This window comes from Cololabis saira, chromosome 6 (assembly GCF_033807715.1).
Source record: "Cololabis saira isolate AMF1-May2022 chromosome 6, fColSai1.1, whole genome shotgun sequence".
Taxonomy (NCBI): Eukaryota; Metazoa; Chordata; class Actinopteri; order Beloniformes; family Belonidae; genus Cololabis; species Cololabis saira.
The window spans coordinates 15,107,428-15,120,541 of record NC_084592.1 but is presented as its reverse complement, the minus strand read 5'-3'; the positions used below and the strand labels follow the sequence as shown (position 1 = coordinate 15,120,541).

At 41.1% G+C, this 13,114-nt stretch overlaps 1 protein-coding gene across 1 annotated transcript in view; it reads left to right on the top strand.

Annotated features, from left to right (window-relative positions):
• Positions 1–13,114, top strand: part of myo16 (myosin XVI) — a 148,174-nt gene that overhangs the window by 47,894 nt on the left and 87,166 nt on the right. The window contains exons 8-11 of the mRNA XM_061723355.1: positions 4,942–5,017; positions 9,146–9,296; positions 10,156–10,306; positions 11,309–11,419. Of these exons, the coding sequence (XP_061579339.1) occupies positions 4,942–5,017; positions 9,146–9,296; positions 10,156–10,306; positions 11,309–11,419 (489 nt within the window). The remainder of the gene's footprint in view (positions 1–4,941; positions 5,018–9,145; positions 9,297–10,155; positions 10,307–11,308; positions 11,420–13,114) is intronic.

Below are 13,114 nucleotides of genomic sequence, written 5' to 3'. Positions count from 1 at the left end.
CTTGCCTCCAGTTATCTGATAAACCGGTCTTTATGGTCCGATTGATCAAAACCAAGCTCCCCGTGTACAGAAGATCCATGAGTGGCATCATTTTGAGATTAGCAGATCGGCGGTTTCCGTTAGAGGAGAGCAGATTGATTTGTGGACGAGCTGTTGGAGCAGGATGGGAATAAAAGAGTGTGGTTCCCGACATGAACCCAGAACACTGATCACGTTCTGATCCGGCTGTCCCAACAGGATAATTAACGATTATCCCTCCGGGCTGCTGATGATCACATTTATTAATCTGGTGTTGAAAGTAGCGGCTCTGCTTTTCTTTTGGTTTGTTTGTCCTGAAGCGTGATTGTTTCCTTCTTCCTGTGTACAACTACGGCGGCGGCCTACTTGTGCACACTGCTGGTGTGTGTTATGGTACTTTTCCACTAGTACCTACTCGGCTCGACTCAACTCGGCCTTCTTTTCCATAAGGAGGTTGGAGCGAAGCTGTTGTGAAGTATTTGATTGTGTGATCTAAACGTGATGACGTCAGATACGACTCAGCCCGCTTAAATCCTCGGCAGAGTAGTTACAGAAACAGTATCTACTCGGCGCGTTAGACCCCTAGTGGAAAAGCGCAAAACCGAGTCGAGGCGAACCGCGCAACTACTAGTGGAAAAGTGCCATTAGTATGTGTGTTAGTGTGTGATGTGTTTAGTGCAGGGCTGGGGATCAATTAAAATGTCAAGAATCGATTCGATTCCGATTCTTAAGATTCAGAATCGATTATCAAGATTTGATTCGATTCCGATATTGATTTGTATTAGTGTTATTAAAACTGTTTTTTGAGCTGTTGCATGAATTATATGACTGTGTAGTTATGAAACATATTACTACTAGTATTATATTGAGATTCAACAGCAAGTATTGCAGCTAATGATGCTGTAAGGACCAATCAGCTCCCAGAATGCTGATAGAACTGCTTTCAGAAACATCGTGTGGGTCAGAATTATCAAACAGATCCAGGGCAGCAAACAGACGGATGTATGAAATCAGTTTAATTTTTTCCCACATTCCGTCTAAATTTTTTCCATTTACCGGTACTATTTCGGTTTTTAATTTTTGAGAATTTGGTTTTTAGCATTTTATGCAAATGTAACCCCAAGACAGTATATAAAGTAATGAAATATAGACAATTTATGCAATTATAACCGAAAACTTTCATGTTTTCATACTTTTAAACATATCTAAAAGACAAAAACATGGCACCATTTATTCTCGTGTCCAACAAAACATTCCTTTTTTGGGCATGAACAAAAAAATACCAAAAGTTGTAATGTAATGATGAAAAAAAAAGATCTTTAGACATACGAATCGATTCTTAGGAATTGATATGAGAATCGATTTAGAATCGGAAAATCGATTTTTTTCAACACAGGCCTAGTTTAGTCTGTGATGTGTTAGTGTGTGATGTGTTAGTGTGTGTGTAAGTGTGTGAGAGACTTCAGAGCAGCAGTCTGGAGGACCGAGGAATCGATCAGCTTAGGTTCCCAGCAACGCTAAATCACCTCAGCCGTCTGATCTTCACTGGCGCCGCCGCGCCGCCTCCTGCATACAAACGGGTCCCAGAACCACCTGAACTTCTGCTTCCTGTCACCCTCTCGTTGTTTTTTTTTTTTTTTTGCCAAACTTGAAGCGACAGCTAACAAACACAGGCCTTTGTTATAGATGTGGGCACGTATGCAACCCCATCGATCGCCCTTCCTGTCTCACTGCTGAACACTGGAAGGAGGTGCTTGCTGGGGACCGGCTGGTACATCAAACCCAGCGAGCCGTTCTGCAGGGCGGCACCGTCCTACCGTGACCCTCTAAGAAGACGTGTGACCTTCCTGCTGCAGCTAATTAACCCGCCCCCCCTCGAGGCATCGCGATAAGACGGACTCTCGGCTCGTCTGTTGTGAGTCAGGGCTTTTGCAAAGTGACTTTCTCTGGAGGTTAAGGTTTTAAAATAGTTCTATGCTGGATATTCAGCCTAAAATGTGAGACATTTATGAAGTATTTAGCTTTTTAATTTAATGCTGTGGTAATTAAACTGTTAATAGGTTTAACCTTAAAGTTAATGATAAGATTCACATCCCGTTAAACATTAAAAGGAAAATTGGCACTTGAAAAACTTGAGTTTTTACTGACCTACATCACAAATTAGCTGAAGGACCCGGCTCCCACGGTTCCTCTGGCGTGTCGCCAGCGGCGCTGATTGGCCTCGTTACCTGTCTCAGCCGTAACCGAACCGAACGTTTGCACGGTTCAGTATCAGCTGCTCACCTGCAGTAGATTTAATTTTCTAGCGTTGATGCTGTCGATGGCTGTCATACCCGTTCCACCAAACCGGTTCCAGGGCTGGTTCTGGTTCTGGTTCTGGGCCAGTGCTGAGTTTGGAACCGAGCTTTCTGTTTCCACTGACAAAGAACTGGCTCCGGGCCAGAAAAACCAGTTCCAAGGTAGAACCAACTCTTTGCTGGGCTAGAGGAAAGAACCGCTTATGTAAGTGGAGGAGGTGGAGTTATTAAGGCCAACAGCAATAGAGGGAATACGCATGACGTCACGGATGCGACTTCACAGCGGGTTAAGCCCACTGAGTGGCAGAAAGACTGAGTGGCAGAAAGACTGAGTGGCAGAAAGACTGAGTGGCAGCGTAAACTTTCAGTTTGAGCAACTGGAAAACATCTAAAATGGGAAAGAGCTGTTGTGGGATCGACTGTACTGTAGAAATCGGAGTTATCGTTTTACAGACTGCCAAAAAATAAGCTTAAGAGAGACAAATGGATCGCTGCAATTCACAGAAACAACTGGATTCCAGGCACCGAAACGTGGATTTGCGGTTCCCATTTTGTATCAGGTAATGTTGGATTTCTGGGTAGCTAACGTTAAACGGTTAAATCATAAAGTTCGGTATCCTCATCACTTTAATTTCACCATCAAATCCTGCCTTGAAGTCGGACCAAGCGTCAAGACTTTTGTATGCCTTCAAGCTTTGCTTCGTGTATTTCTCCGGCGTAGAAAATTAAGTACATATAAATATCAGGAAACTCGATTCGTGGCCAAATATTAATGTCCATGGACCACTGGTTCTTGGGGTAACTGTACGTTCACTGTCAAGTCCAACTGCCTTTAATTTAAGCCGATAATCGGCTGTTATTCCGTCATTTCCCCTACTAGTTGCAGCCATTTTTGCTGATGTTTTGCCACTCAGTGCGAGTAAGGGGGCGTGGTCCAGTTGGAAAGTGACGTCAATGCATACCCTCTATTGCAAGACTGCGAGACAGAGACATTTTCAAATAAGAATGAATCTGGATACAGCAAAGCAGCAGTGGTCTGAGGAGGAGACAACCTGTCTTTTCGAGATGTGGTCCATGGAGGTGCTACGAGGACCAAGTCCTAGTAGAGCAAATACATTGTTGTTTGTGCCAAAGCAAACGCAGCAACGTAACTGACATTTGCAGTGACGTAATGACGTGGCTCTTCTTAGAACCCTGAGCTATGGAAAAGCAAACCGGTTCTCAGCTGGTTCTCAAGTTGAACGAGTTGTGAACCAGAACCAGCACTGGAACCGGTTTGGTGGTAAAACGGGTATCAGAGACAAAAAGCGGGGCCCCTAGAGCAGGGGTCGGCAACCCAAAATGTGGAAAGAGACATATTGGACCAAAAACACAAAAAACAATTATGTCTGGAGCTGCAAAAAATGAAAAGTCTTGTATAAGCCTTAGAATGAACGCAACACATGCTGCATGTTTCTATATTAGTTAGAACTGGGGGAAGATTTTTTTTTTTCATTATGCACTTTGAGAAAAAAGTCGAAATGTCGAGAAAAAAGTCGAAAGGTCGAGATTGATGTTGAAGTAAAATCTTGATAAAAAAGTCGAAATGTCGAGAAAAAAGTCAAAATTTCGAGAAAAAAGTCGAAATGTCGAGATTAATGTTGAAGTACAATCTCAGGAAAAAAGTTGAAATGTTGAAAAAAAGTCGAAATGTTGAGAAAAAAGTCAAGATTTCGAGAAAAAACTCAAAATGTCAAGATTAATGTTGAAGTAAAATCTTGATAAAAAAGTCGTAATGTCAAGATTAATGTTGAAGTAAAATCTTGATAAAAAAGTCGAAATGTCGAGAAAAAAGTCAAAATTTCGAGAAAAAACTCAAAATGTCAAGATTAATGTTGAAGTAAAATCTTGATAAAAAAGTCGAAATGTCGAGAAAAAAGTCAAAATTTCGAATAAAAGTCGAAATGTCAAGATTAATGTTGAAGTATAATCTCGAGAAAAAAGTTGAAATGTTGAGAAAAAAGTCGAAATGTTGAGAAAAAAGTCGAAATGTCGAGAAAAAAGTCAATATTTCGAGAAAAGTCGAAATGTCAAGATTAATGTTGAAGTAAAATCTTGATAAAAAAGTCGAAACGTCAAGATTAATGTTGAAGTAAAATCGTGATAAGCTCCTGAAGAAGCTCCAAGGAGCCACTAGGGCGGCGCTAAAGAGCCGCATGCGGCTCTAGAGCCGCGGGTTGCCGACCCCTGCCCTAGAATATCGAGAGGGGGAAGAGACAAAGATACAAGGTCATGGACCCGGAGCAGGTAAAAGAGCAGCCCTCACAGAGGAGTAAGGGAAGGAGCTGACAGCCCTCACGCTTGGGCGTGCGGTTAAATGAAGCCTGACAGCGACACGGCGTCCCGCTGTGACGGGTGATGGAAGACGGGCTCATTACTAAAGATCTCCTCAGTCACAGACCCCACTTTACCCGTCGTGTGTGACACATTCCTCACGTCTCCTGCCTCACGCTCGGCCGAGCTTCCCGCCGGAGACCGCTACCTTCGACGAAGGTAACGACCCCTTAAAGCGGCGGGACCGCTGCGAAATGGGTCTGGTTGTTTTCTGGGATTTTCAAAGGGAAATGTTTTCTCTCGTCTCTTCCAGACCAGCGTTGTCGGCCAGCTCACGAGGCACGGAGCCAACCCCACTTTGCTGAACTGCAACCAGGACAAACCATCTGGTAACGCATTCACCAACACACAAACCTGCACACGCATGAACACACACCAGAACCACTGCAGCTGGAAAAGACAGGCGTGTTTTATCAAGCGGGAGGTAATGAAGCAACATATTAAAGGAAGAAAAAAGACTTTCCTTGAGCTGAGCCCATATAGGTGAACTTGAACATCCCCGTGATAAAGTAAAGCATCACTCATATGTGCTGCCTGTTATCATTATTATCATTTTGACAAAACTCTGCATCTGCACTGATTTAAATAAGGTTGTTCCAGTCGTCATGAAGACTGTGGATTGCTTCTCTAACGGACATAAAACCAAAAGTAATAACAGTTTTGTACTAAACATGTTTTCCCAGACATCCGACATCTGTTCCTGTTTTGATTGGAAGCCTCCAGACTTCAGGAAGGACATGAATAAATAATGAGCTGCAAATTGATCCATCTACCATCAGAAAGTGATGCCCACTCTTGATGTGTAGTTACGATTATGGAGCCCTTTCAAAAGCCAGGACGCGTTTCCGTGGATACAAGGTGTGGCAGGCGCTCTGGGGCTGCGTTCGCCTCTTAATGCAGAAGTTTGCTCACGTGTCCAAAGGGAACGTCATCCGTAGTTCAGCTGCAGGAACTTCCAGAAACCAGGAAATAGTCTGCAAATAAGACATTTTTGTAATTATTATTATGACATGAGTGACAAATTTGCAATAACACTCATGCAAGCAAGAATATAATCATACAGTTTCAAAATAAAAGCCACACAAATGTTTTGAGGATTGAAATTAGCTTAAAAGTGTAGTTTTTGAAATGCTCCTCACATCAATTCAGTTTAATTTATATATATGTATCATGATTAAGGCTGGGTATCGATTCAAATGTCAAGAATCGATTCGATTCCGATTCTTAATATTCAGAATCGATTATCATGATTCGATCTGATTCGATATTGATTTGGCTTAGTGTTATTTTAAATTTTTTTTGAGCTGTTGCCTGAATTATATGACTGTAAAATAACTAGTGAAATAATAATTTCACAATAATTATTGTGAAATAACTAAGAAATAAATAACTCAAACAGGCCTTTCAATATCCATTTAAAGTGCAAAAAAGAAAGAAATTGCAACAGTTCATGCAGTAAACAAATCATTTTAGCTTATCTAATTTATTCTGTCACCACGCACACATTTTTCAGAAGTGTCATGACAAACTGTGTGTCCGACTACTGGGATTAAAGTTCACCTGGCGAAAATGATGAAAAAAAAAAATCAAAAAAAAATCGATCTTTAGACATAAGAATCGATTTTTAGGAATTAATATGAGAATCGATTTAGAATCGGAAAATCGATTTTTTCAGCACAGGCCTAATCATAATACACCCCGTCTGCCGTGGCTGTGAACGATACTGAGCCCGAGTACTGAACCCTGTTGGACGCCATAGCTGAAACATATCATGTATGATTTAATCCAGCTTGGTGCTGTCCCTTTAACCCGATAACGGGCTCTAACCTTTGTAGCACCATGCTGTCTACGGCACCACGAAGGGGGTTGTTAGTGGGTCCAGCCCAGTTGCTATAGTGTGATCATTCTGAGACCTGACTGGAAAACTCATACAGCTGGTCACATTCCCGACTTAAAGCTACCTTTTCCAGAATTTTAGATATCATTTTGAGGTCTTTATGTATAATTTGCTTAAACGTGTGGGTTGAGATTAGGGATGGGCGGTATGGACTAAAAAATGTAGCATTTATCCCGATAACGATAAAAAAAATACCAATACAAAAACGTCATCAGCGGAAATCTTTCTTTCTTTCTTTCTTTCTTTCTTTCTTTCTTTCTTTCTTTCTTTCTTTCTTTCTTTCTTTCTTTCTTTCTTTCTTGCTCATATATTTCTTTCTTTCTTTTAGGCTCATATCTTTCTTTCTTTCTTTCTTTCTTTCCTTTTATGCTAATTTCTTTCTTTCTTTCTTTCTTTCTTTCTTTCTTTCTTTCTTTCTTTCTTTCTTTCTTTCTTTCTTTCTTTCTTTCTTTCTTTCTCGCTCATTTCCTTCCTTCCTTCCTTCCTTCCTTCCTTCCTTCCTTCCTTCCTTCCTTCCTTCCTTCCTTCCTTCCTTCCTTCCTTCCTTCCTTCCTTCCTTCCCTCCCTCACACGTATGTTGTGCGTGGATTTAACACAGAACTATAAATCAGTTTAATTTATAGTATAATATCGTTTTTTCCGCGAGATGACAAATTCTTACCGTGGGGAATTATTTTTGACGGTTTATCGTGAACGGTAAAATATCACCCATTCCTAGTTGAGATAAAGTGTGATGGTCAGAAGCATCGTTTACTGGATCTTCGGGGTTACTATCTAACGTCCCAGTCGGGGGATAAAATGCCATTCACCCTCAAGATTTAATCGGACCCACTCAGTTTGGTCCTAATCAATAGCTCCTTCTGCATGTGGTCTCAGCGAAGTGAGACAAGCCCCCCCCGGAGACCATGACGACCCCCCTCCTTTTTAACAGGCAGATGATGAAGGATGGACAGCAAGGGATGGGTGTCAAGGGCGCTGTCTGTCACGTAAAAATAAAAGACAGGATGAAGCCCTTCCCCTCCCTGGGGTCCTCTTAGACCTCATTACAGATGGAGGGGGTTCCCTCCCCCCTTTCATCTGTTGTGGTACATCCACGTGGAGAGGAGGATCCTCTGTTTTACACTGAAGAGATGAGCGTTGAAGTGGTGCAGAATGGAGACGAAATCCGTCGTGAACGTCAGACTTTGGGGTTTTGAGGATCTGTTAACCCTTTATGATCGACTGGAGCGCCGGCGCTCCCGTTTGCATATTGATTTACAAAATGTGTATACAATTACAACCAAATAAAACAGAGCAATAATTCTTTTTGCATGTTAAACAGGAAGAGTTTCCATTACATATCTTGCATTTAGTGTCCCAGAGTTTTAATCCATTAAATCGTTTGGAAAAATCTCATAATAATCCAGTGAAATTGCGCACACGGAAATTTTCATACTTGACATTGCGGGTTATTTATAGATCCGGTACGCGTTCACAGCACGTCTTACATTGACTAACGTTGACACATACATAATCACGTTGGAGCTGATTTCAGCGCCGGATGAAGACGCATTATCTAAACGCGATATATAAAATGATATATCTCAAAAACTAAAGTATGAATTAATTCCAAATACATTTCCTATGGTTTGAAAGGTTTCTGTGTTACTTTTTTCCATTGACAATTTTGGGGGATCTAGCTGTGGGATTTCTGTATTTAGACAAAATATGTGTAAAATTAAAAAACGATTTACATTTTTTTGGTAGTTATTTGCACTTTTTAGCAATGTATTTAGTTAGTATGGACTTGTAACATACAGATTAAAAATTGTATTATATGGGTTGGGTTGGGTTGGGTGGACAAAAATGTCTAAAACCCTAGCAATATCAAATAAAACAAATTATTTTTTCTGTCAAAGAGCACAGTTTTTGATGTATAACTCACTCATAGTTCCATACATGACTTATTTTGTGGAGATATGGGGTAACACCTATAAAACAAATACAAACCCTATTTTCCTGTTACAGAAAAGAGCGTTAAGGATAATTAATAGATCTGACTATTATAAACCAACAAATAATCTCTTTATTAAATATAATTCTCTAAAATTCCATGATATAGTAGAGCACAAAACTGTTTTAATTGCCTTTAAAGCCCAGCAGAAACTGCTACCAAACTGCATTCAGGACCTGTTCCAGATAAAAGAAACCCGCTATGACCTGAGGGGGAAACTCATGTTTGAGACGACGACAGCAAGAACCAATATTAAAAAGAGATGTACATCAGTTAAGGCTAGAGAAATTTGGAATAGTTGTAATAACAACCTAAAAATGTGTAGTTCTATCTCTATACCTTTTCATCTTGTTTTGTAAAACAGTGTGTACAAGCTGAAATAAAGATTAAAAAAAATTGTATTGATGCATAGCAAATAAAAATACTCCATAAAATGGCAGTATAGCATGCAAAAATGTAAAAATATGCTTAGGCGGACTTGTTCTATGGTAAGTCATAAAGGGTTAAACTGGTGTCAGGTTTTACAGCGAATCCCTCTGCTGATCCAGACCTCTCTTGTGTCGTCAGACGTGGCCGTGTCAGAACTCATAGCAGAAATGCTGCTCAGTGCCGAGGAGAGTTGGCTCCAGAGGGTGAAGGATCCCTCCGCTCCGCCGCCTTCCACCGACCGGCGCTACGACGGCGGCTCTCACGACCTCAGCGTCCCCCTCAAGAACTGGTGGGTTCCATGAGCACGCATGGCGTCCAGTGTTGGGTGTAACGTGTTACTGTAACGAGATTGCATTCGCCAGTAACGCAGTAATGTAACGCGTTACAGTTGTAATTTGGGTAATCCCGTTATAGTTACTCTAAGACAAGAAAAAATATGTTACTTTAGTTACTTTAAGCTTTTCAGCTACATGTAGAACGGGAGAACCGAAAAGAAAATCAAACTTGCCTTTCATGCGTCTTCACGCGTTGCACAACACTTGTCTGACTTAAGGCTGATTTATGGTTCCGCGTTAAATCGAAGCAGAGCCTACGGCGTAGGGTACGCGGCGACGCACACCGTACAGTGCGCGTCGCCGCGTACCCTACGCCGTAAGTTCTGCGTTGGTGTAACGCAGAACCATAAATCAGCCTTTAACGTGATTTTACGGGATTTGACGGGATTTTACGGGATTTCTGGTGCTGATCTGGGCACTGCAGTAATATGGTTCCAACTACAGGACTGTCTCAGAAAATTTGAATATTGTGATAAAGTTCTTTATTTTCTCTTATGCAATTAAAAAAAACAAAAATGTCATACATTCTGGATTCATTACAAATCAACTGAAATATTGCAAGCCTTTTATTATTTGAATATAGCTGATTATGGCTTACATTTTAAGATTAAGATTCCCAGAATATTCTAATTTTTTCAGCAACCAGTAACTAAGTAGGGTAAGGGATTACTTTTTTTAAAAGTAACTAGTAATATGTAATGGATTACTTTTTTTGAGTAACTACCCCAACACTGGGCGTCTCACACTCACGTTGTAAATGATATTCCTTTCACTGTTTCCTGTCCTCTCCTTGCTTGTGCGTTCATGCTCCAGGGACCCCCGGGGACTCTCCATCTCCAGGCGGGACTGTCTGCTGGAGAGGTGCGTCATGTTCAGGGAAGCCGGCGGCGCCATGAGCCGACAGCCGTCGCAGGACAACGGCCTGGACGCCCCCTTCAGCTCCGGACCCAGCAAGCTGGAGCAGGTGCTGTTGGGTCCAGAAACTGCTTAGGACTCTTTCAAGTTACTGTCCAGTTGTAAAAAAAGAAAAGGGATTACCTCATTGTCGATTTATTGAAAATGTTTGTTTATTCAAACGATCCCGGTATTTTAAACACCAGCTGGAGCAGAAATGCTGTGATATCTGCAGGTATCGCTGGGTCGTAACCAGTACTCGAGTTGTAAAAAAAGAATCAGGGGGGATGGTGGATTTTATCATATGGGGACAGATAATTTATGCTGATTACAAATAATATAATATATTACAAATAATAGCACTGTCCAAAACACCTGCAGAAATACTGCAGGAATGACATAGCAGCAGTTAAATGCAGCCTTCTGTAAGCTTTAAATATCCACTGGGCTTACATCAAATACATCAAAACACAACAATTAAAAACAGTTTTCTGAACTTATCAATATGACTCTGTCCTTCACAGGATACGTAAAATGGATCACTGCAAAAACTCAAAATCCTAACAAGAATATTTGTCTTATTTCTAGTTAAAATGTCTAATTTTTAGTAAAAAAAAATCTCATTACACTTAAAACAAGACTCATCACTGGAAAAAACAACAATTTTCACCTGTTTCAAGTAGATTTTCACTTAAAATAAGTAGAAAAATCTGCCAGTGGAACAAGATTTTTTTGCTTGTAATGAGAAGATAAATCTTGTCCCACCGGCTGATTTTCCTACTTATTTCAAGTGAAAATGTACTTGAAACAGGTGAAAATTGTCAAATAAGTTATTTTTTTTGTGTTATTTTTCTGGTGATGACTCTAAATGTTGAAATAGCAGTAAAACCACATTCATTGATGAAATGACATAAGGAATGGAAAGGAGGGATGGCAGTTTTAAAGGGGGGATGATTTGGACCGTTTTTATTTCAGGGGGGATGCCATCCTCCCTCAACTCCAGTACGGGTCGTAACTGGTCCAGTGTGGCCCACTTGGAGAGCTGAACTTGGGTGCGGTGTGTTTTCCTCAGGTCAAGCTGATGCCTCCGGCGCCCAACGACGACCTGGCGTCCCTCAGCGAGCTGACCGACAGCAGCCTGCTCTACGAGATGCAGAAACGCTTCGGCAACGACCAAATCTACGTAAGACCACGCTGCAACTCTGGCCATGAACCAAACACAACACGGAGCACATCACTGATCACTGGGCATCACTGTGATGTTTGTGTGTGTGGTGGGGGGTTGTTTACGGTCTGGGGGTTTCAGTGTGCTGTGATTGGATCACGTCCTAGTTCTACCCGTGAGAGTTTGTGCATCCAGTAAGCCGAAGTGTAAACATCACACACACAGTTACAGGCGCTGCAGCGAGATGCTGCCCTGAAATCTGTGGTAGATTTGATTATTTCTGCCAAATTGGTTATTTTTTCTGTAGTTGAAGGTTGATATGATGGTGATATCACAATATCATAACATTATAATATCATGATATTGTAATATTAGAATATCAATATGTATTTTAATATCATGATATCACATGATCAAAACACAGTGAATCAGTTAAGTGATGATAATCACTTATTCTTATGTACAAAGATCTCAAAGATACTTTTCTTTTCATTTGAGGTCATTCCACTCATGCCGTTTTTTTTTTTTTTAAAGGATAATTTTAAAGGATAATTTCTCCCCAACTTAAATGAACTGCTTCATTTGAGTAAAAGCAAATGAAGTACATCCAACATGATTTATCACCCGGCCGACATGAGTTACCTCATTTTACTTGCTGATTTAATTGGGATGAACTTTATAAATTTACTTGTAACACATTTCAGCATTTAAACTGATAATGATGACTTTCCCCAGTTTGAATAAGTGTGTCTAAAAAGACGCTGGTACCGAACTAATGCACTAAAACATAAACATTTTTGTTCTTTAGTAAATACAAAACAAGGAAACTGTAAGTCTGTATTGGTGTCGCCTGAGCTTGAGTCCTCATAATGACACACAAACACACACGCGTGTGTGTTTACACATGTGAAAACTACAAAATCAATCAAGTTCTGATCGACCGGAGGGAAGAATCCATAACCTTTTCTGGAGTGAAAGACTTCCCCCTCGACAGGCCCGTTTACGTCCCTTTCAATTGTCTTTTTTTATTTTTATTCCCTCCTTTCCTGCGAAACTCCTCCGGAGCCTCGTCGGATATCGAGCTCAGCCTGGAACCAGATCAATGTGAAGCGACGGATGCCCCGTCCTCTCTGCGAGGAGCTGTAACAGCCTGATATTACTGGCGGCCAGACGGGCCACCGGCGGCAGCGTTGGGCCCAGCAGGGCGCCGAGGCGGCCCGGATCACAACAGTGCTGCATGAAGACGAAGGAGATGACTGTAATCCTGAGTAATGGCTGGTTACAAGAGGTCGGCTCCGTTATAAACGAGAGGAGAGGAGAGGTTGTTAAAGCAGGGCCTTTCTGCTCGCAGCAGGTACCGTGGAGGTATTAGGGCAGGGGTCGGCAACCCGCGGCTCTAGAGCCGCATGCAGCTTTTTAGCGCCGCCCTAGTGGCTCCTGGAGCTTTTTCAGAAATGTTTGACCTTTTTTTTTCTTTTTTTCTTCTTTTTCTTCTTTTTTTTCTATTTTTCTTCTTTTTTTCTTTTTTTTCTCTTTTCTTCCTTTTTCCTTTCCTTTTTAATCTCAACATTTCGACTTTTTTCTCGCCATTTTGCCTTTTTTCTCGAAATTTTGACTTTTTTCTCGACATTTCGGCTTTTTTCTCAACATTTCGACTTTTTTGTCAACATTTCGACTTAGGGCTGTTCGATTAATCGATTTTAAATCGTAATC